This window comes from Dermacentor silvarum, chromosome 4 (genome assembly GCF_013339745.2).
Source record: "Dermacentor silvarum isolate Dsil-2018 chromosome 4, BIME_Dsil_1.4, whole genome shotgun sequence".
NCBI lineage: Eukaryota > Metazoa > Arthropoda > Arachnida > Ixodida > Ixodidae > Dermacentor > Dermacentor silvarum.
Genome location: NC_051157.2, coordinates 53,614,553 through 53,639,325, shown reverse-complemented (window position 1 = coordinate 53,639,325; position 24,773 = coordinate 53,614,553). Strand labels below are relative to the sequence as shown.

Below are 24,773 nucleotides of genomic sequence, written 5' to 3'. Positions count from 1 at the left end.
CAGTGCAGTAAACCAGCTGGCAAAATTTGCCTGCATTTGACGACATATTAATAAGTAAGTGGATACACATCACCCTCACTTTAGGCTCACTCTGGAGGAAGTTTTCTTCTTATTTATCAATGAATATCAGAGATATTGTTTAAGATAAAAAGATGATTGCACTTTACAAGCTCTAAATAGCATGGAAACAACTGTTCATAAGGGTAAGACCACATCAACAAATGAAATTGGCAGTTTTTCAAGCCAGCATGGCTTCACTAGGTGCATTTTTACTCATCATCTGGTGGATTGCCAGCCTTGTGTTTATTATTACGTGTAACGGACTCTTCACTGACTCGATACAATGTGCGTGATTTAAATATGACTGATGTCAGCCATGGGTTGAAAAGGAAAAATCCCACCCAGCTTCAGAATTTCATACCAAATCTGCTGCATGCCAACCAACTGCACTACCACAGGGCCACGTCACCTTCTCGTGAATGTGCTGCTTAAACTGTCTTAGCAAATGACTTCGCTGGTATCACGAGCACATTATGGCGTGCTGAATATGAAAATGTAAAAAACAAGACACCAGCTTGTTTCCGTTGCTTCTCATGAGATGCACAACTTATCTAAATGTAACCTGCATCTGGCCTCAATCAGCTTTGTGTTTTGGTTCCCAGTGACCGAACTTGCTCCATACAGATGGCAAGCAAACACAATTCAATCGTATTGAGACGACAAACTTGGCCTAATATAAGGCTCCAGGGGGCGATTCTGTAAGAGTCCACCTAGTGGACTGTCCATTTTGGCTGTCGCTGATTGGCTGCAGCTGTACGAGTGAGGAGGAAACTGGCTGGGGGCACATGTCTCCCCCTCACTCGTGCAGCTCCAACCAGTCAGCAGCGGCCGAAATGGACAGTCCACTAGGTGGACTCTTACAGAATAGCCCCCCAGCTTTCACTACAGTGAACACACAGATTGCACAAAACTGAAAGTAGAACATCTCTAGACTGCAGGCAAAGCACAAAAGAATATTTCTTGCGAAAGCTGCATTCTACACACCAGCATCTTTACAGCAGCAGGTAACAGCTGCGAGGAGACTCGCATGACAACAGTGAAACAAGAACAAGACATAACTTACCCATTCATGAAATATACCTGGAATGGTATCGTCAACTTGTACTGGTTGTTTTTAGACTTCACCACAATCTTGCCTGAGCATTGTTTCAGGTGCTTAACTTTTGAGGCTGGAGAGACAGACATAAGAGAACTAGTTAGCTCAGCAAACACTAAGTTCACCCTGCTTTTTCTTGCAAAGTCTCCCTGATTTTTCTTGCAAAGTCTGTCTGCTACATTGAGGCACACACTTAACACATGCTAAATTAACAAAATATTGTTTGTTAAGCATTCATGTATGTGTCAGCTCATCCATCATCATTCTACCATCTGTAATTCTTCATTTGAACCTTCATCCTCTAGCCAACCAGATAACATCAGTAGTGCCCTGAACAACTCAAAGCCCATCACCTGACGATAACACTGTCTAGCGATTGAAGACCTCGCTGTGTTGCTGTTGCAACAATTTCAATAGAACAAAATTAAAGGTGTGCGAATATTCGAACCCTCAAAAATTGTTGCTGGTTCTTTAATTCAGCTTTACCGCAGTGCAGCCGTGTTATGCGGCGAAGCATACAGAATGTATTGCGGTGAAGCGTATTTTCCGTGCAGTGAAGCATATCAAAAGTAACACGGGGGCACCGTCATGGGGCCACTGCTGGTGCTTATGGCTACCCGACACTATCAGCACAAGTACCCACACACTGTACTGCCTCTTCATGCATTCGGACAACACACCAGCCGCCAGGTGGAAACCTCTGTATCTGTGACTAATCTGTCTAAGTGCCTAAAAATATGGTTTCCAAGCTATAAATTTGATCAAGTAGCAAGCTTGCCAATGTCTTTAGACTCTCACTCTCAAGTAGTAGAGTACCACCAGGATGTTTCAATGATAAACAGGCTAAAAAAGAACCTGGCTTTAGAAGCAAGGAAAATTTCAACAAAAAGGAATCCAGATATGTCCTCTACAATGAAAGCTCCTGAAGAGGCTCCTTCCACGTCAGCACTGTGGAAATGCTTTGATAAGCCCACCAACCAGCAGCCATTTTAATTGCTTGTGGCCTCAATTTTCACTGCCACAAGTTGAAATATACAGGGTGTTTCAGCAAACACATTCAAAATTTTTTTAAGGTTGCTTGTGGCAGATAGCATGAGCTGGTCTACTCGAAGATGCTAACATTACTTCCATGAAAAATTTTAATGCATAATCGACTCATTAACAAAAATTCACTAATTAAGTTTGCAACGAAATACCTTATGGCCCATATTGCAATTTACAAATTCTAGCCGTGGAGTTCACAAGAAGGATCCGCTTGGAATGAATTCTCAGGAGGACATCAGTTTCGAGATAATAATTCCCGAACTTTGTGGAGAAATGCATTGGCGTTCCAGTTACTTTCTTAACAAAACGTCATTTTATGCATTGAAGCACAAAAGTAACTGGAAAGCTGCACAATGAAGGCATCTTTAGCTGGGAGTTACTTTGCTTCTGTTGCTAACTGAAGCACATATTTCCAAAAATACATACTTACCCGCGTATTCAGAAATGTATCTTAACTTGAAGCCTAGGCTTGACTTGATCTAAATAACGCCTGTCGTGAACACGCCGAAGGCAATGTCACGGGCGTCTTGGGCATGTTCACACCAGGCGTCATTTAGATCAAGTCAAGCATGGGCTTCAAGCTAAGGTGCATTTCTGAATACAAGGGTTAGAATGTCCTTGTACTGGTCAAGTACACGAGGTGTGTTCAAAAAGAAACCGAACTTTTGCTATGATACCTTTACTGCTTATCGTACAACATTTTAAGTGCTGTCCCCTTCAAGGCAGTCCCCTCTACTGGCGATGCACTCTTCCCATCTTTTCTTCCACTTTTGGAAAGCCACCTGGAACGCACTTTCTATAATGGCGCGCATGTCTCTTCTTGCATTGTCCTGGATCTCCTCTACGGTTTGGAAACGACGTCCTTTCAAGGCAGTTTTCAGCTTGGGGAATAGAAAAAAGTCTGCTGGGGCATGGTCCGGAGAATATGGTGGGTGGGGCACAACAGGAGTGTGGTGTTTTGCTAAGTAGCTGCGGACAAGGAGCGACGCGGAAGCCGGGGCATTGTCATGATTCAACATCCAAGCCCGATTTTCCCACAATTCAGGCTTCTTACTGCGCACAGAATCTCTCAAACGTGCTAGGATTCCCTGGTAAACTTCTTTGTTTACCGTCTGACCATGTGGCACAAATTCCTGATAGACAATGCCTTTGCAGTAAAAAAAACACAACCAACATCAGCTTCATTTTTGACCGACTCATGCGTGCTTTTTTTGGACGAGGGGAACCTTTGGCCACCCACTGCGATGACTGCACTTTCGTTTCAACATTATAGCCATAAATCCATGTCTCATTGCCTGTTATGCTGTTTTTAAGAAAGTTTTCATCGTCATAGGCAGCGGTGAGCTGTTCCTGGGTGATTTCAACACGGGTCTGCTTCTGTTCGTCAGTCAACAAATGCGGCACGAATTTTGCACTGACACAACCTATCCCAAGTTTGTCACTCAAAATTTCATGACATGATCCTACACTGATACCCACTTTGTCAGCGACTTCTCGAACAACCAAATAACGATTTCCACGAATCACAGTTCGAACTCCCTCGACGTGGTCATCATCTGTGGATGTGGAAGGTCGTCCAGGCTTGGGATTGTCACCCCAACCGACATTCTTCAGTCTTCAAAACACTTGAACCAATCACAGCACTGCGTGCGACTCATACAGTCCTCCCCGTATGCTTGGCTAAGCAACTGAAATTTCCCTGTGAAAGCTTTCCCAAATTCCTTCACTGTCACTTTAGCAACAATACTAAGAACAGCTTGTTCATGTGCTCACTTCAGCGGCTGTAGCTCGCCAACTAACGGTCAGAGCGAAAAGCGGCAAATGGCAGTTGATTGTCTAAACCTGCCACTACATGCGCTCAGTAGCCGCAGCGCGCTCCCTCTGCTGGTTGGGCGGCTATTTCAAAAGTTCGGTTTCTTTTTGAACACGCCTCGTATGCCATAACATACAAAATAAAGGTAAGATATATCAGTACAGTGAAAATGTTGATTTGCAGCTATAACTTCAGTTACTTCACATGAACTGCAAAACACACACCATGTACAGTAGAAGCTTGTTGATACGTTTTTATTTAACACAATTTTCCGGCAGCAACACTTGCGATCGAGAGCACTAACAATGACTCCATACAGATATGCAGTTTTCTAAACGCTTAATATGCTCCCATAACATGCAATTTTTTGGCAGAAATGTTCAGTAAGTTGTCAAACTGCGATCGTATATGTTTTTCCATCACTAAGTCCTATGTAATGAAGAAAAGGAGCAACTGCGTGAGGCAGGCGCGATTGAGAGCCATAGCCACCCGCCACAGCGGCTTCTTTGCAGTACATGCCTGCCTGGTATCGTGAAAACGCCGCCATGCTCTTGCACTCCTGGTTTATTGGTTCGATATCAGCAAATCGCCGGAGGCATCGCTCATTGCATTCACTGCAGTTGCTACGCTTGCGTTGGCCAGTTTGAGAGCTGCGGCCATGGCATTGAGGAAGCGCAAGCTTCTGACCCTCAAGGAAAAGCTTAACGCATTGGTAGTCATCGACCAGAACCCAAAGAGAAAGCTCATAGACATCACCAGTGAGCTTGGATTGCTTGTGTTAAATGCCAACATGATCGTGTCGAAACGCAAGGAAATCGAAGTGAATACCTTAGTGTTCAGTGCCGGAACAAAGCAAGGCTGTGGAGCCATGCATGAGAAACTTGAAGCACTGCTCAAGTGGTTCAAACAAGTGAGGGCTTCCGGCATATAAACTTTGATGATAGCATTCTCTGGGGAAAAGCTATGGATATTGTCAAAGTTTTGGGAATATACAATTTTCCCGCATAGAATGGATGGATTGGCTGTTTTCGGACATGGCATCGCCTATCTACAGGTAAACGGAGAGGCAGCAAGCATGAATCCAGCTGGTGCTGAGAAGTGGGTCGCACTGCTTCCCATCATTTTCAACACATATGACCCCTGTGTTGTGTACAATGTCAATGAGTTTGGCCTTTTCCTCAGGGTCCAGACTAGCCAGCCACTAAGCATGAAAGGGGAGTTCTATCATGGTGGTAAGATCAGCAAAGATCGCATTATGGTACTACTTTGCTGCAACGAAGATGGCAGCGACATGATGAAGCCGTGGGTGATCGGAAAGGCGAAGAACCCGATGTGCTTGTGGCACACATCGTGCGCCTGCCTTGTGTTTACAAGCATAACGCAAAGACATGGATGACATGCGACATCTTTGAACAGCTCCTTTAAACAACTGGAGTGCAAAGGGCAACGATATGTTTTGTTTGTGGACAACTGCACAGCTCATATGAAATCACGTCGTGTTCCTCTCATCAAACACAAGCCAGTTGCAACCTCTGGATGCAAGTGTTATAAAAAACATTAAACTTCTGTATAGTAAGCGTAATGTGCGTCGCTTCCTTGCTCGCGTGTCCAGTGGCGAGGACCCTGGGAAGCTCTCACTGCTGGGACACAATGCACGATCTCAACCACTCGTGGGAGAGCGTAATGCACGAAGCAGTAAAGAATTGCTTTAAAATGTGTGGTTTTCGGTGCGTCCCAGCAGCCAAACAACTTAAGTCTAGCGTTAGCGACGAAGCTTTGGCATGAGCTCCTGAAGATGAAATTGAAGTAGAGTTTTGATGCACTGGCATCGAAGGCCAGTTTTGACGTGCGAGACACAATGATAGCATCCTGACGTGGAGCCTCAAAATGTGGCAGATTCTAGAGGAGACTAAAGCCAACAAAGCACAATTGCCTGAAAACAATGATGAAGACAACGGTGGGTACCTGCACTGCGCAGCTTCTTTCGTGCAAACAACGCAAATGCAGGAAATGGTCTGCAGTATGGCGAAAAGGAACTCCTCCTTTCAAAAAATCAGGTACTGTGCTAACAAAAGATTACAGATATGTTCAACAGGAAATAAATGCCCTCGGATCTTGTACCTTCTTGCTTTCTTGTCATTCTTTCAATTTTTAGTGACTATGGATTGTACGTTCTCCCGGATAGTACGTTTTTTTCCCCGTTTTTTTTTTTTTTTACAACGTATGAACGAGGTTCTACTGTATATTCCTGCTTATGTGAAAAAAATGGTCCCCATGCTGCGGAGCTGGCTGTCCTATTTCAAAATCAAATCTAGCAGTGCATCTTTTTTTGTTTTTTTAAATATGTTTAGTCAGCATAATTACTACAGTAAAACCTCGATAATTCGAAGGTCGCCGGACCGCGAAAATTCTTCGAATTAAGCGGATTTTCGAATTAACCGAAATGAATAAAAAAAAAGAAAACAAGCAAGAACTTGCCGCAAAAAGAAATCACCTTTATTTTCCATGTCCGAGAAAAATTACTCACCGAAATCGCGCCAAGTAATCACCGATGCGGGATTACTTGGCGCGCTGGTTCGCCGCCCCTAGTGCCATGCTCTCCAGCTGGTTCAAAAAACGTAGCATACAAACATCACCCGCACTGCACTCAACAAAGTTGCGGACGATGTTCACGGAATCGATAATTGCCGCGAAAGCGGGCGTGGTGGTGCTTGACTCCAAAAATTTGGACTTGCTGGATATTCCGGACTTCAAAAATGCACCATCAGGGTTCTCATTGAGTTCATGCATTTTCGCACCCAATTTTTCGGACGAATTGAGACCCCAAAGTTCGATTTTGCGGACTAAATCGTTCTTTCCTAGCCGCGTTACCCAATCTTGGAGGCCGCCATGTTGGATTTTGCACTGGCTTGAATTCCAGTGACTCGCTGTATAGCCTCCAAGATCAGAACCCGCGCTATCAATAGAGAGCTCGCGCAATCCTCCAGTCTCGGAGGCCATGCCATCGTTGTAACCATTATTGTGGGACTTTTTTTTTTTTTTTTTTTTTTTTTTTATTGCGACAGCAATTATATGGACACTTCAAGCGGATTTTCGCCGTCGGCGTCGCCGCCCTGAGGATCCATACAAAGTCCAAGGGCGATAAGATCATCGCCGCGCGCCCGCCGTATGTGCGAGTGACAGCGCGCGGGGGACGCGCGCTTTCATGGAGAGCGAACGCACGGCGGAGGCGACTTCCTCCCTCGGGCGACTTCTACTCTTCTAACAACTGCGTACTTAGCGCCGGAACGGTTTCTCGCGCGCAGCGTATCTTGAAAGCGATCTCCAGACGGCTCTGACCTTTCGTATGGGCTGTGCTCTCGCCGCTCGCAGCGATAGACCGCACGAATCTTCGCTCGCTGTGGGCTGCGGCGGCCGCGCTCGCTCGTGCGCGCTGACACCACGCGTGTTATTTCAGTGAGTTTTTTTGTTTTTTTCTCTCAAGTTTCGGTTGCTATTTTGAACGTGGCGTGTACACCGAGCAGGTGTCTCGGAGACCCATGTCAGTGATCGGTGTTACCTCCTGTACCTTCGCGAGAGCTAAGCGGTGCGAAGCTCGTTTCTTGGATCTCCATGGCGAACTCCGTTGGCGGAGATCGCCAACGCGGTGGCGTTCGGGTCGACTGTACACGGAGACGACGTCATTGCTGCGCAAATCCAAGCAAGTCGATCCTCTCCAAGCGTAGTATGAGGCAGGGCATTATTAAAGATTTTTTTTAAAGCCACACTAATGACTTTTTTTTTCGGCCGAACGAGTTTTCCGGACTATTTTTCAGTCCCCACGAGCTCGGAAAATCGGTTGGCGACTGTACGGAGCGCCCTAACCTAACCGCCGCACGTTGCTACTAGCCGGAAACTTCGAATTATCCGAATAGAGCCGCGCGGGCCATTCAAATTATCCGGTAGAATTTGCATTGAGAATGACGGGACCGCTCAAATTCTTCGAATTAACCGAAATTTCGAATTAACCGAGTTCGAATTATCGAGGTTTTACTGTACTTTTGCCCAATTGAGAAGCATGTAAAGTAACACCATAGGAATAGAATTGCTATATTATTCTAGCATGTATCTTTGAAGTGTTTACATATCTCGACAAAGTCTAATCATGAATTATGTTAGGCTACAGAAATTGCAAGCAAGAACTCAACACTTCCCGAAATTATCAAACACGAGGTCAACATTTCACTCTATTTCATTCAGATACATGAAATTAACTCAAATATGACATTTATAGACTGACAAATACACACAAGCACATGTACAAGAACTCCATCCATGTCTAAAGAATGGCTGCGACTTTAAAAGTAAGGCCTTGGCCAACAATTGATGCCATACTGCTCCGATTATCAGTTTTGCAACAACTTAATGTGCCTTCCCATTGGACAGGTTACGACAAGTGCTGCACATCTGTTTAGTGTAACAGGGTTACAGAGAGGATGAATACGAAAGGCCGCTCACGAATGTAGGTCACGGTTGCAACTTGCGTGGACCGAACAGTGTCAGGGGGCACCTTGGTGGGCGTAAACTTGACTTCGACTGCCTCGTTCACCGGGGTAACAATGACATTCTGCCAAGCAGACAACCAACCATGCTCTCTGATGTATGTAAATCACCAAGAGAAGCAGTTTTAAAGACAAAAAGTAGTCCTGCCATTCCTCGCTTAATAGATAACAGTGCTTCACTGACAAATAATCTTTACAACCTCATCAGGCATTAGTATGAAAGCAAAAAAACAGCAAAAGAAAAAAAAGAAAACCAACACACATACACACATACAGAGGTTAAAACATTTCACATGCATGAAACAAGCATCTGACAAGGGCATTACGTCAGTGTCATATTTCTAGATGTATAGCCAGCCAAATCTTTAGCTAGCTTATGTAAATGGGTTTTTTTTTTTTTTTTTTTTTGCTGTCCAGTGCGTTACGATGGAACAAGCTTTCGACACGGTTGAGGTTAACTAATGCTCACAAAGCTTGTGAAGATGGCATATTCATTTTTATGTTTTTTCTAATTTAAGGTGCTGGCGCACAGAAAGTCGCCACTCGTGCACGCTAGTTAAAAAGATTTGGGCGGCTGTACATTGTGTTGAGCCAAGCCTACAACAGCACAAATTGCATACGTCGATGCAGTAGGCTACAACCAAGCCGTTTGGCAAATTCAAAGGCACGGCTACTCACGGTGATGTAAAGCTGTTTGGGGCCAGAGTTTAAAGAGGTTCAAAGGGAGAGTCCTTGGTTCATCCTGGCTGTGCATGACTCCAAAGTCGAGTGTCTCCGTAGGTGAAAAGATGCCAGGCACTGCACACATTTGAGAAGATTAAATTGCTGAATGCATGAAATAATATCGACAAGCATAAGCAGTAGAGCTGTTTGAAAAATGAAATTTCCACATCGAATCGAATAATGAATATTGTATTTCTGAACACAAGTGAAATATAAAACTTGCTTGGAGTCTTCTTGGTAAAAAAAAGTCTTCCTGACGTTATTTACATTGCTTATTTGAAGGCATATTTAAATGCACGAAATGATATTTGCGTATGGACATCCAAAGGGACACAAATGGAGGCGCTTGTAAACAGTAATGAGAAAAAGGAAACAGCACGACACCAGGAGCTTGTACAATGTTGACTTCGTCAAAGGAGAGAAGTTCAATACTATAGCCCCGCACATAAATATGAAAACATGGTGCGAATGGCCAAATAATAAATTGCTTTGTCTAAACAAAGGCAATAAATTGGCATACCATAAGACAGCCTAAAAGTAAGGCATACATGAATGACCGAAAATAACTGAGCAGAGGTTATCTGCTCCACGCATTTATTCTGAACCCCCTAACTCCAGTGCCTTATTCTAGAACTGGTGCCCCTGTAGGCAACCACAGCTCCCTTGCACAAGAACCATTCAGATTCCTCAGTTCCATCGTTCCCTCTCCTTTGAGATTCCAATAAGTGTTACCATTCCTTGTGGGCATGCGCGACTCTCACGCGTCCCCTCATGTGGTTTTTCCTGCATAGCTCGCGTCTCCTGTAATCCAGCCTGTCTGCGTGGTTAAGCGCCGGCAGTCAGCGTGGATGTTATGAAAGAGGGCGCAAGGAATGCGCTGCTAACGCCACCTGACGGCAGGGGTTACGCAGGCGCAAAAGGGAGAAGGCTTCCTCTTGGCTTGAGGGTCGGCGAGCAGCACGCAAGGACTGTTCATGCGTGCACCGGCCGCTTCGCGGGACCGTCCCGAGAAGGCTTAGGAGCAGGACACTGGTATGGATAAACACGGATCGTTTGAACTCGCCACCGTTCGCGTGACCGTACCCGTGAACGACTAGGCGATGGTGTCATAGCATGGGGCAAACATATTCGCTCGCTATGCGGTCGCGGTAAGTCGGACTTCCTTGATTTGTCGCGCGCCCATGTGAATGTTCATGGGTAGCAATTCGGCTGGCATGCATTAGTGTATGAAAGGTGCAATAAATGCCCTTTTAACTGTTTGCACTACTGTGTTGTCGTTCCTTTTTCCCAAGAGCACATGAAATCCCACATCCTTAAATATTCTAAAGAAATTAACATTTCAAAATTTCGAATAGTGAATTCTCAAAACGAATACGAATCAAATAGCAAGGGCTATTCGATTCATATTTGAAATTTTTAATATTCACACAGCCCTAGCAAACAATATTGTGGTAAATTCTTTCAGGCGATGATGGCTCATCAGCAGCTAATAAGTTTCTTATGCACACATCGACACCATGATGAGAAGCTGTGTTTTCAAAACAACTCACACGAGACAACTTCCACTTCTACGGGCAGAATAAGGTCTACATGGGTGGTGCTGTTGAGCTTTATGCGGATGAATGCCGTGTGATTTTTCTCGATTCGGGAAACAAAGTTTGCCTTCATCACCGGCTTAGTCTTGTACGGAGGAATCTCCTGCAGTAGCAAAACAAAGAATGTTATGAACAAGCCCTTCTTTGCAATCCATGTCAAGAAATCCTGCCGAGAAACATGAAGGATCATGCTATCACCAATGCACCTATGAAGTGACAGACAGTGTAGCAAAATTTGACATAAGATACACAATTCACCTAACATAATATGTTCACAAAAGCAATACATTGATTAGTTACTTAAATCGGCTTTATGACAGTGACACAATTTAGACCATGCAGCGCCAGGCAATAAATATATAAAGTGCAAGTGTTCAAGAGCCCCTTACATCACATGATACTACACTAAGGACTCCCTTTAAAAACAAGAGGAGTCATTGAAAATCTGTTTATCTTGTCAGAAGTTCAGCTTAACCCTTTAGCCCCCAAATTTAACCTCCCAGTGTACAAAAATAACGAATCATTTTTAACCCAGCAGATTATAGTGCATTTCATCCGCATCTGAAGAATATATTATATATGTGCAGTTTTTCTCTCAGAGTGAGTCAAAATATCAATAAAAGACGTCTGACCTGAAAATGACCCTTTCCCTCAGGACACGTGTAAGGTTCGAACGTAATTATCTGAACAAATGATAATTAAAGAAATCAAAAGCATTGAAGAATATGTTCCAGTACCAAAGCTCACATGCACGATGCGAATTTAGTTGACTAGCGCAGCTCACCTCCAGCAGGCAAAGTCGAAGGAGCTGTGGCCTAGACAAGTACAGCTCGTCCATGGCGATATTAGTACAAACAGCTAGGACGAGCACAGCTCAGACTTGATAGTTAAAGGGTTAACAAAAATGCACTCATTATAGACCTCTTTAAGGAAGGCAGAGAGCAACCTCTTCTCTGGACTGTTTGTTGCGCATGAGTACGAAGGCATGTTTTGCAGCTTCTGCAGTGGTTTCAAGGGGGGGCTCAAGCGGTTTCACAACAGCTCAGAGGGAAGTATAGCGATGTCCAGGAAACTCTCATTGGGAAGGTCTATGCAAGATTGATGATTGCCAACAAAGCATAACATATTTTGAAACAGCACTCGGACTATGATGGATTCGATAGTGAAGTGCTCTAGATCAATTTTGAACATCTGAGGCTCTTTAACATAGACCTAAATCTAAGCCCACAGGTATTTTTACATCCAACTTACTTCAAGTGAACAAAGGCCCACAAGTTGCTCAGGTTATCAGAGAATCTGTCTGAACTGTCAAGAAAGTTTGCCTTGAAGGAAGTTTTCTGTACACAGCTCATAGGCATTACACAAGAATTGCCCTAGCACCTTGCATTGCAAATACGACAGGCACATCCAGAAGAAAAAAAAAAGAACCAAAGAGGGAAAAACACAATGATGGACAGAGCAGGAAAGCTCACCCAAAGTTCTTTTGAGATCTTGTTTTCACCGTTTGGCATTTCAAGGTGCAAATCTCCACCACTGGAGTAAATTTCAGTTAGCTGAAACAATTTATAGTAAAATTAGCTGAAATGACATAAGCAGCATGTCACACTTTTGTACAGGAAAAATCTTATTCGGGCACTATACACGGTGCAGAGTAGCAGGCCCATAACCGGGGCGAGGGCAAGGGGTTCCCGACGCACCCCAAAATTATCACCACAGTTATGTGCTGCTCAATCCTCAAACTAGTTCTTCTGTTTAAAGTCCGTAGTGCAGAACTGACCACCTTTCATCTCTTTGATGGCTAATTAAAAACTGTCTTCAATCAAAGATCATAAAGGAAGAGAAATGTAATTAACTCCCTTACTGCAGTTGACTACGCCTTCGGGACTTTCTTGTGCACTTTTTTCAGGCTAAATGTTATTTGTCAGCATTTTCTTGCCACGTAGAAAGCATAAAAAAAAAAATTAAATGTAGCTATCATGCAAGTCAAGGAGTTAAAATGTAGAGTATGTTAACCCACGGAAAAGCAAAGTTTTAATTCAAACCCGAATTAGCCTTAAAATTTTAGTACTGACAACATAAACAAATCAACATTCCCAGACTTACTTACTATAACCGAATTTTGTTAATCACAAGATTAAGAATTATCGCAATTTAACTTGAACACACAGAAATTTATGCAAGGCTTTTCGTGTTACCTGAATGGTGGAGCTATGAGGGTTGTGCATGTAGATGAGCGGCGTATAGCTACTGTTGAGAGGCATGCGCACCCCAACAAACGGTCGTAACCTGTACGGATTCTCTTTTCCAAAGGCCGACACCTGAGCATCAAATGAGAAGGATTAAAATGTAATAAATGCACATGGTGTAAACTTCACCACCGAAATGCCTTTCCACTTGATCACACAAATTTAAAGAAGACACGATAGCATATTTTTAAAAGTCTTCTTGCATAGCATCACTGTTCACAGCAGCCAACAGCAAAAACAAAATTAGTCTTAAGCAAAACTATGAGGTAGGGAATGCTTCAGGCAACTTATCAAGTTGAAGTGACAGGTGTGGTCGCTGTTGCTTTTATGTAGAAACAGAAAAGCACACGATCGTTAGGCAAAAGCTTATATCGCAGCTCTGTGCTGGGCAGAACAAACTTAGTAGTATCTGCCACCTGCACTTTACAAAGCAAGTGCTTTAAGCTTCCCTGTGGTATTACAGCGGAACAGCTTGACAAATGTTCACCAGGCACTTGAAATCAGAATGTTGAGGGCTCACCTGGTACTTGAAGGAGCCTAACGATGTGTGAATAAATAATATATTTTCAACTAGTCCCCGCTCCCTTCCAAGGTACACAATGTCAAATGTGGTGTTTCCACCTGGTGATATCCTCTGTTAAGACAGAAGTAAAAAACGGCACACTTACTATTCAGCAATAGTAGTTGTCCCCTACTAGTTGAGAACTAGAAATGTTCCTAAAGCTTGGCACACTTGGTGCACAGTTTCCATGTGCTCGCCTCAGCAGTCACATGTAGGTGTACCCAGTGTATGTTTTACTTTTTAATGATCACAGGTCACAAAATTGAGACACATCAAGAACTTCTGTAAACACCTTCACACCAGGGACACTTTTTTTTTTTTTTTTTTTTTTGCTAATATAGCTAAATGTTATGTTCAGGTTTGCCAGTGTGGAAGGCAATGTTAATGCATTGCTCCATCCCCACTACACTCATCACCATTCTAGTCCTTCATTCAATATTAGAATGCAATCATGACGCAAACTGATTCAGGTATTAAACTAACATATTTAATATAGTACTGACACATTTTCAAAGCTATAGAAACTATTTCACAAGCTCCTAGCATGTAAGAAGATCACACAAAGTATAAAGGTTGGGAAACATAATATTTCAATTTGGTACTGAAGTAGTATCGCAATACCAGACCTGGCATCACTGACACTACTGTGATGTCAACACACAGCGCAAGGTTTGCTGACATCATTTAACAATATGGCTAGGTATGATGGTGTTGCTTATAAAAAAAAATATAAGAGTACTGCGCATGTTTCTTCTGGTTATGCTTGCATGTGGCCGCTGCAACAATCACAAACGAAAAACAGTGTATTATAATGACATCACTCACCTATTTATAGATATTGAAACCCAATTTAGTTAGATTAATTATTTAGGGCACTTTGGTCGGCAATATTTTCTTTTCTGAAGTTTAATGTGTTTGGCCCTTCATTTAAAGCAAAAAAATGGCATCAAACATGTCCTCTCAGTACTCCTAAAGCGGAGTCAGAAAATCACAAGCCCTTACTGTTACTCAAAAAGTCTGTCATCTTCGCACAGATATATGACTTTTCTTTTTACCGCATTGCAACATGGCTGAGTTATTGAGAAAGAACTGTGCAAACGTAACGTGCTTGTGTGATCTTAAAGAAATGTCTGAAAATGAACAGAAAAGAAAACGACACTGCGCTAAAATCCTGAGCCAGAAGTTTGATGCTTATGCCATAAAAATTATCCCTTCAAAAGTTCAGCTAGTCTTAGCTATGACAATCATAACCCCATAAACAAACTGCCACTTGGATTCTTGCTTCATAAGAAAGCAGCACATGTTAATTAATCACCTATTATTGTGTTTTTTTCACTACACACAAATCATATAGAACACAAAGCGAGTCTATTGAAGACATTAATGATTAGGTTTCATAACGATGCAAAAGCCAGATTTGCAATAGATGGTTGCCAGAACACAAGCCACTGAAGGAGCATGGGTAATTAATCACAACATACCTTTTCTTGAAAGAAGGAACAGTGAAAGTTAGCTGTGTTGCCACTAATAGACAGCATTTCTATGCTCGACTCAGGACTCAGATTCTTCACAACAACACGTCGACGCACAGGCATACTTAATGGTCTAGGAGAAGAGCACAACAAATAATACCAATAAGGAAGGATTCAAAGCAGACAAAAACATATGCATAATGTGATTTATTCTTTCACAGGTGCAGTTTCCAAATGCTGTTGAATTCATTTGCTGAAGCAACAGTTACAACTATTTGTAGCAAAAATGAAATGCCTAATCTCAGTATGCTTAAGCAGCTTTGGAATTAAAGTAGCTATGAAACACTCTGCGTCAGTTTCTTTAGGTGCCTTTCTTTTCTCGCTGAGTCATGGCACACATTACGTTATCACTGAATATAAAAGACACCATTGGTGGGTTGTCTGAGCAGTTCAGCAGAGCATATTGAGCAGCTGATTTTGTTGGCAATTCAAGGCAAAGAACGGTTGCATGTGGCTGGTCGAGTATCTTGTGATTGGTAAGAGAAGTACTGAACAATTATGGCAATAATGTTACCTTCATACATGACTGGTGATATCCATATTCAGTCCTGCCGAAAATGAAGAACACCACATCTTCGTGAAGTATATTTAATGCACATAGGCTACACATTAATTCCCTCCACAGACAGCCTACGGCATTTGGGTACTCATTAAAGTTTGCATATACTTAACGTCGACAGTCCTCATCTCTCCTTAATATGCTTTTATTCACAGCCATATTAATTATATAATTTCCTCCTGGAGTCCTGGGATAATGTGTACGTCTCACACTTACATTCATTGCAACATATTCAAAACCAAGCCCTATGCATTATAACATTCCAGCAGTCCCACGACTAAGGCCGTCTACATACTCGCAACGTATACATACATATACATACTCGCAACAAAGCACAACCTTTGCACTTTTCTCCAACTTGTATTTATGAATTAGCCTAGAGACTTATTTTGCCATTCATTGCATCGAATGAATTTTTGAATTTTATGTTATGGGAGGTCCTCTCTTTCGCCTGACTATAGGACCTCCTCCTGCATACAGTAGTGTGTGTATGTAGAGTATTGCGTACGTAATACAATTCTGATACTAATCTAACCCTCTAGAACACTAGGGCACAGAAGTGTTCAACACATTCCAGCACAAAAGAATACCAGCAGCTGTTTCTTGTAGCAATGAATTCCATTTTTTAACTATCTATCATTGTCTTGGCTGCCCCTGAGCCACTGTTATGATCAACCACTCATTGTCAAATACAAGAACATAACAATGTAAAATGAAATGAATGATTGAAAAAAAAAAAAAAAACTGGAATCTTAAGAAATATGCACAATGGTCAGAAGCCATATAAATACCCAGCACTGTTATTGTGTAGCACCTTTATTGTTGCCATTTGCCTGGCATTATGCATCCCTCTGATATTATCTATCCACAAAAAACTGAATAACAAAAGGACAAATTCATCCTCAGCATCAGGCAGTACAGGAGGTATAAACATTTCAAATTTTAGAGAGTAGTCAACAAAAACAAAAACAGACAAGAGTGCCGCATCTTAGTGAGCCATTCCAACCTGCACACTCAAAAAATATTGGTTCACAGTTCTTAAGTCTGTTGAATTGGCCTCATTGTTCATCAAAGAAAGAAAAGTGGATTACTCATTAACTAAAAAGTTTAAATTCACTCAATAATTAGCTTGATGGGCTAAACACAGAAGTGTACAGTCACCTTACCACAGCAACTCCTGCAGTCATTTCTGAAATAATTGTGAGCTTAAATTTAAGCTTTTGCAAACTTACTGTGATTTGAAGTCCATGAAAGCAGGCTCAAATGCTATCGGGCTTGCGTACATGTTTGTGCTACTGTCTTCCAAGTCTGCAAAGCTGTGCAAGGCAAAGGACAAAAAATACTTCACAAACAGTCTTGAAAAGCCTCTTTATTTTCCTCTCCTCTATGGTATAGCTTTCGCAATGGAGAAAGCTCTCATAAAACTTTTTCTTACCTGACAGGCGACGAACTGCTAACTGCCGATGGCTGCACAGAAACATACATGCATATAAGCATTACAAAGGTGACCCCTATTCGGCTGTTAAGTTCCGAAAATAATAGGGCCCGCATTTGCAACATCATAACTTCACACACAGTTATACAGCACAAATCACAATACAAAGCAATAATTAAGACATGTGCTATTAACAAGATAGCAGTTAACATGTGCGCAAACCGGTCAATCTTTTAAGTTTGAAATATACAAAAGTAGAAGCTAAAAAATATGAAATTACGGTTCATACTAAAAATTCTGTTATTGCTAAAAATGTTGACTGCTTATTAAAGGCCTCATAGACTTTGTTCCATAAGGACGGTGCAAACTGGCATTTTGCCCTATAGTAGCAGCTAGAATGCTGGCTTGTTGACAGTCACAAAGCCTCTCGTGCACCTGAATGATACATAGATGATGCTCATAAAAATAATGGTTATCAAGAGGAGCGTGAGTGTGCAAAAGTAATAATGCTTCCCCCAGTCTAAGGAAACCAGAACTGAGGTTTGAGAACCAGTCTGAGAAAAATGGCGGGCAGAAATTTCTGCTGATTGCCCGAAATGTCTCTTACTTCATATCAAAATATCTTATTTTAATTTTTCGAGCACATCTCTTGTTTAAATGTCCACTTTTTGAGTATTCCGCCAACTTTGCAGCCCTGAAGTGTCCTTGTTTAGTCGCACAGATCTGTACAGGCTGTCTTCCCCAAGTAACCATAGCACAACACAAGGAATTTCCCAGAGTCTGAATTTGTAAAAAATGCTGCGGAAGTGCACAAGCACAATGATCAGAAGACACACGATTAGCGAAAAAGCTCAATTCCTGGAAACATGTGCACAAAACCTCAAATTCAAGGTTTCCTTTTGCAGTAGTTCTTGCAACCCACACAGTGAGTCAATAAGTTAGAAGTGCCGTGCCTTGACAACACAGATATTCAGATCTCTCATGGAAACTGTGTCCCACAAGCTTTTGCAGCTGAGTACGCAAGCTCACTTTCACCAGTATATTTATTCTGTGTGCTCAAATCAAGCATATCGCCACCAATTACACACCCATCATATCTCCAAAGGGTGGACGCACAATTTCTCTGAGTGAAGTGGTTCAAAGTCTTCCTCCCTTGCGTTGAAAAAACAAAACGAACTAAAAATATGTATATATATATATATATATTTATTTTTTTTCATTTACTGCAACTGGATTTTTTTTTTTTTTTGCCTGCTGACAGGAGTCAAAGCTTATCAACATGGAATTCATAGGCAGCACGCATGGCCTGTTGCAATAAAACGGTGAAGACATTCACTCAGCACTTTCCAAGGTGAAATGCACCTTATCTATTTGTGTTACGAGCGCCTAGAGTGCCAGCTCAAACAGGCTTGTAAAAAGGCACCCAGGAATACCTTTAACCCTTTCTCTGCGACTGATGAGTGTAGCCATCATAAGGCCATGTTTCTGGAAATCTCTGGGGAACTTGGTACAGTTTTTTAATTTCCTTCGGTACAGAAAGAGTTAAAGAGGAACTTCGTTTGCGCAACCTGAATCAAGAACAACCTTGCTGTAGTAAAAATAGCAGCATGACCCAGTATTCAAGGTAAGCCTCATGACTTCCTGCTCATCTATTTTAATATTTCCAGCACCTGCGTCTTTTTGCTTTAAAACTCCTGCGTGCTTTACCACAGTCTTCTTTTGTGAAACAGTTCAAGGTAGCTGGAAGCCAATGTTGTCCTTGAACTCTTTACTATGCTCGTGCACAAATGTGACGCTACAGCACAGCAATGTGGTGCTTAGAAAAAAGTTGTCTTTTAGTCACTAAGGTACAGTCAGTAAAGATATTTATGGACTGTGGCACCCAAGAAAATTCTTAATATTTACGCAGCCTGGTATTCGAATTTCTAGCCTACACTATCATATGAGAACACGATAGTGTTGTGTGATGTTACTGGCTATGACCACAAATTATTAAGAAATGCAACCTTTTCTTAAAATCTGCACTCTATAATAAGCTTCTGGTGCCAATTAAAAAGAAAGAAAGATTATGATGGCCCAAAATTCACAGATGACTTCATCTCACGTCAATACAGTTGGATGGAACTGAGTCAACGATTGAGGACTACACACCTCTGAAATTTGTGCAAGGACGCCATCGACTAGTCCGTTGATGTCACTACCTGCCTCCACAAACCCTGAAACAACACAGACAACAACAACAAAAATTATTTCACAGTGATAAACAGAAAATGAACAACAAGGTAGGCAAGATACATCAAATTATTCTGAAGAAACAAATTCAGCCTACCCGCGCATAGTCATACAACATGCGCACACTTTACCAGAGATCGAAACAATGTTAAAAAATAAATATAAGAGAAACAGAGATATCAACTTGGTTTACTAACAGTTTTTGCATGCAACAGTACTTGAGAACAGCAACGGCAATGTTATTGTGCTCCTATATGACAGGCTTACTTTAAACCGTGCAAACAATGTGCACAACGAATAATAAAGAGCAAACATGCAAGGCGTGTACAAAGTGAAAAAGCCCAGACAATATACAGAAAAAAGAAAAAGCCGTGTGATGTAACCGAACAAACAAATCTTCAAAGCAAAAACATACAAAATCAGGTTTGGCTAACTTCCGAGTTACATGAGAAAGAATTGAGGCAAATCAGTTCTGTGGAAGCCCACAAGGTGAAGGAAAGTGCATGAGAGGGAAAAATTGTCATACAGTTGTCGATTAATTTGCCCTCCCTCAGCGATCTGCTAGCCTTCTGGTTAGCTCAGATGGTAGAGTGACCACCCCGGAAAGGCATTGATTCAGGGCTCGAATCCCGGATGAGGGTGAATTCTTATTCAGCTGCGAGGCTTTCGTTGTGAGAAACCTGTGTGGGTTTCCTTTGTAGCTTTGTTCTACAATTTGGGTGGATAACAATTTTTTTTTCCTTTCACGGACAGAGAATTAAGAAGAGCATGGAAGGATGGGCTCAGAAAAGCAGCGACCATTCATTTATGCTGTCAAAATATGTATTTGCTTAACCATACTCAATGCAAATCCCACTTAAAAAAAATTGTAACATGCCTGCTGGTAACATGTAAGTAAAAAAATGAAATATTTTTCACATTGACAGTTCAACTGTTCATTGTTGGGCAGCGACATTATTAATTTGCCTGTTCTACCACAACACACTGTAGGGGTGTAACTGCAAGTGAAACGTTACACACACAAACAATTATGAATGGTTAGATAGATATACAACTTTGCAAACTTGAATTAATTTGTTTACAAGATTAAAAAGATCTCTTGAACAGATATCGTCTAAGCACTGTATTCCAACAGCTGTAAGCTTGTGCCCCAACTCGGAGCTGGAAATTTGCAGTGCTGTGTTCTTGAAATATATTAGCCAGTCGGTTTTGAACTCGGCCCAGAAGTTGCCTATGGAAGTTGACAGGACAATCGAACATGAATATTCTCAGGGCTACAAAGGTCACACAATGGCAATGTCTCGATAGATGATATCTGTGAACAAGCATGAATAATAATAAAAAAATGTACAAAAACCTTCTCTTTGATACATGCAATGGGGAGAAAAATGCGAGAAAGCTCGTGAATCATTGACACAGCTGTGCACATGTGCGCAGCTGGCATGTTGTCAATTTTTACACTTTATCAATAGCTCACAAGAGTGCATGGCAACTTTCTCAAGGCACTCTGATACGAAAACAGCTTAATCTCTGCACCTGCACCAACCCCAAAAAAACAAAAATCCAAAGCACAAAATAAATGTGAATGGCATGTGAAATTTAGCCTAAAGTAAAAAAAAAAAAAGTTAATTATAGACGTTAGAGGTTTGAATAGCAGAACATTCAAACAATAAAACAATGAGCATTGAAACAAAAAGTCAATGCCATTGTCGAGTGCTAGTGAATACAAACAAAAGCGAGGGAAAGGCTCCTCGAAGCTCAGAGGTTTCACATTTTTGCCGTTTAAATTACGTGCGCAAGATCGAATCCCATGTACTTTTCGAAGAAGCGGTATCCGCGTTTTTCAAGGTAACGGCAAGGTAACGGCAAACAATCGGAACAGCACACCATCACGTTAGGCGCAAACACTACAATGTGAGGCTTTTGGCGCAGCACCGCTGAATCTATTGCGAAAAATAAAATCACACGAACGCGACGATAGGCGTTGTCGATAAACTTCGTCATTGTATTAGCATATATCTGTGCTTTTGAAAGGTCACGTCTGTAAAGAAGGAGACAGACAAAAAGAGAATATTCCAGCCGTAAGCGACCTCCTAATTTCAATATTTTACAAAGTTTCAAACGATGAGCTCCGAGTACCGCGGCAACTGGAACACGAGACGCGAAAGCGTTCGCGCATGGCATCTCTCTTAAATGGTGCGCTTCGACATCACCCCAGCCGCGCGAAAAAGAAGGGAAGGGAGAGAGAGAGAGAGAGAAAAAAAAAAACATCAGTGCGGTGACTTTGCCAACGGCAGGAGAAAGAAAAAGAAAGGAGTACACGGTTCTACGCTGCTGCTCGTCAATCGAAGTGGCATGCCGCGGCGTACGCACGGCGGCAAGTGGACGCTACGCTACATGCCCTTAAAAGCGGAAAAAAAGAAATCACGCGCCACAACTCGACCGGCACTGGACGATCTAAGATATACGCGAAATTCGGCCTGAAACGTCCGCGCTCCACGGTAACAAACTCACGCTTCCGCGCGCAAGCGCCCTACGCGATCCACACAGCTAGCACAGCTCCTCCGCCAACCTAGTAGAGCAAGGAACTGTCAAGATCGTGCCGCTAAAACCAAACAAAAGCGCGAGAGCGCACGCGAACACGGCGAAATTGTCAATCGGCAACCACCGAGGTGCTACCATGCTGGAGAAAAACCCTACACTCAGCTATTACACACACAAACACGGACAGACGCACGCACGCACGCACCATTTCGCGCCAGCTACTGCCGCTTGCTTGGTCGATACTTTCACGGCGACCAGGATGCCACACTGCATTTTCTCTCCGCGAGCCGTAATATAGTAGTCTGGCCATACGCCAAAAGATGAATAGGGCACAGATGCTTCGCAAAGTTTGTAAACAATGGTTACCGGTCAAATGTGGTTTCGGAAAGCGCTGGCATCTGTCAGCACGTGAGGCATGAAAATGGAAACGCAGCAGTGGCAGAAGCGCTATCGATTTGCTGCAGTTTCGGGTACGCGGTTGCGGAATCTGAGCTTCCGCACTTGTTTCCACTTGCGTACCGTTAATTGCTGTCTGTGTGTCCGTCATTACGCACTACCAGTCCGCACTAAGCAGCAGCGCGCTAGAGACGCGGAATCACGCGAACAGCTGCAGAGCTCCGTGGAGAAGGCCTAGTTTTGGATTCGCGGGTGGGTGACAAAAACCCGCTGCTAGAGTGGCGCAAATAAATGTGACGCTTGCATGTACTTGCCTTGTGCGTGTCCGTCAACACTCTGCACAACTTTGTAGACAATGTCCAAGACATTGAAAAAAAGGAGAAATTTATGGAGCTTCATATTCCCACAACTTCGTATCACATTCAACCGCGCCATTCTGCATTCTGCAACATACTGAACTAGCCGCTCTCTTAAAGCAGTTTTAGCGTCCGCTTCGGACAGTTTCGCATTGCTTTCAGTTTCGTATTCCAGAACTCGCAGATTGCGAAACGGTGCCGTCTCTACGCGGAGTCTGACCTGTCGCCGCAAAGGTAAGGAACCGTTCATTTACGAAGCGCGTATAATACGCATAAAACCAGGTGCATTAAATTTTAAGCTATAATCTGATGAATAACCATATATGTGTCAATGATTAGCAACCGATATCTGCGTGCGGTCTGTACAAGAAAAAGTCTAACCACGCTGTCAGCTGATATAACGGTTTCGTGCTGGAGGACGACGCTGACTCCTGAACGGTTATAATGACAGTTGCTCCTTCTTCGAAACAAAATATTTAAAGACATTGAATTGGCAGCGCCCTAATGTGCAGGCAAGCTTAAGTTATCTAACCGCATCTGTTTCGATTTGTCACATTTTGAGGCGCCAACGAGACAAAAATAGTCTCGCCCCTGCTTATTTTTATTCCGCTGAAGTTTGCCACCGCGAACATTTATGAATGCATCTTGCGCGTTCCGGCATCAGTTTTCCAATATTTTCGCGTTCCCAGCTGTATTTTATTAAAAGCTAGGAGACGAGAAGAAAATGCATCTACAATTCGCCGTGCAGATGCAAAACATAGATTGTTTCGTGCACTCTTCCCGTGGCTCTTACGCCACGCTGCACGCAAGTCTAGTGAAAGTTCTGACGGCAAGCGAAACTTTCGTAAATTCACACCACGCCTGCGAAGTTCGCGGTTTCCTGTTTACTGGCCTGCTCGCAGCGCACTTCTGCCTCGCAGTGAAGCGTGACACGTAGGTGAATATTTCGGTGCTTTCGTGCGCGACCACGTGTACCGGTGTAGTCGTCCAAAATTTATAAGGGCGGGTCGACCTGGACTCTGAGAGTAGGCAGATGCACAATTTGTTTGTCTCTCCAACGCATTGTAATATATCCGTTTCTTGCAAATTTCGTGGTTTATACATTGCATTTCCGCTTGTAGTGGGTGCACAAACGACTAGTTTCGTTTTCGTATGCGCGGTTGTTTTGTCGTTATCCTTTTTCTTCCTCTCCCATTCTCACGGTGCAGCACTTCTTCGTCGGGCGTCGCAGGCAGCAGCGAATGCACTGTGTTAGCGCCAGCAAGACTCGTTGCTCCCTTGGAGCAATTGGCACGCGCTCTGTTTCCGACCTTGACACGACGACGGCTTCTCTGCGGGTGCAGTGTTCAATTAGGCGTCCGCCCTCGCGAGGGTCCTTCCTATGCTGCCGAGTGAGATGCGTCCCCTCTGCGCGCCGACGGCGTCTGGGACAGGTCGGCCCCCCGACCGCGCGCTACTGTTAGGTATACGTGGGCTGCACAGTTTTTATGTGCTTTATATGTAAAATATGCAAACTTATAGGCTGCTGAAAGATTGTGTATGACTACGCTCCGTTTCAGAAAAATCTGACGTTGGAATGAGAGCTGTCAGCGAAACGGAGTGAAACTGATATTATATATATATATATATATATATATATATATATATATATATATATATATATATATATATTAGTCATATCATTAGAAGCCAACAAACAATGACCCCAAGGACATCAAGGTGTCATTGTTTGTTTCTTATGATATGACTAACAAAGATCGGGCCCCCGGTTCACTTTCGTGTGTGTGTGTGTGTGTGTGTGTGTGTACAATGACTGGGTCACGGTCCAACCGCAAGAAGTTCGCTTTTTTTTTTTCATCTTGTGTTACTTTCATAACTCATTACAGATGGAATCGTTCCAACTAGCTACCCAATAATTTAACCATGCCTGAATTATAATTGTCATTCGTAATTAAAAATTTGTGCTGACGTCACATTCTGGGCACCAGGTGAATATCTGTAAGGACACATTTGGACTTTGGTTATTACTTCCCAAAGCT

General features: G+C 42.7%; 1 protein-coding gene across 1 annotated transcript in view; it reads right to left on the bottom strand.

Annotated features, from left to right (window-relative positions):
- LOC119450047 (transmembrane protein 131-like) overlaps positions 1-22,844 on the bottom strand; it is an 87,792-nt gene extending 64,948 nt beyond the window's left edge. Inside the window, 13 exon segments of the mRNA XM_037713401.2 lie at positions 1,124-1,229; positions 8,511-8,619; positions 9,233-9,265; positions 9,267-9,352; positions 10,828-10,975; positions 12,345-12,425; positions 13,068-13,190; positions 13,639-13,752; positions 15,162-15,285; positions 17,004-17,087; positions 17,207-17,238; positions 19,358-19,422; positions 22,693-22,844. Of these exon segments, the coding sequence (XP_037569329.1) occupies positions 1,124-1,229; positions 8,511-8,619; positions 9,233-9,265; positions 9,267-9,352; positions 10,828-10,975; positions 12,345-12,425; positions 13,068-13,190; positions 13,639-13,752; positions 15,162-15,285; positions 17,004-17,087; positions 17,207-17,238; positions 19,358-19,422; positions 22,693-22,813 (1,226 nt within the window). The 5' untranslated portion in view covers positions 22,814-22,844.
- Positions 22,845-24,773: the final 1,929 nt, after the last annotated feature.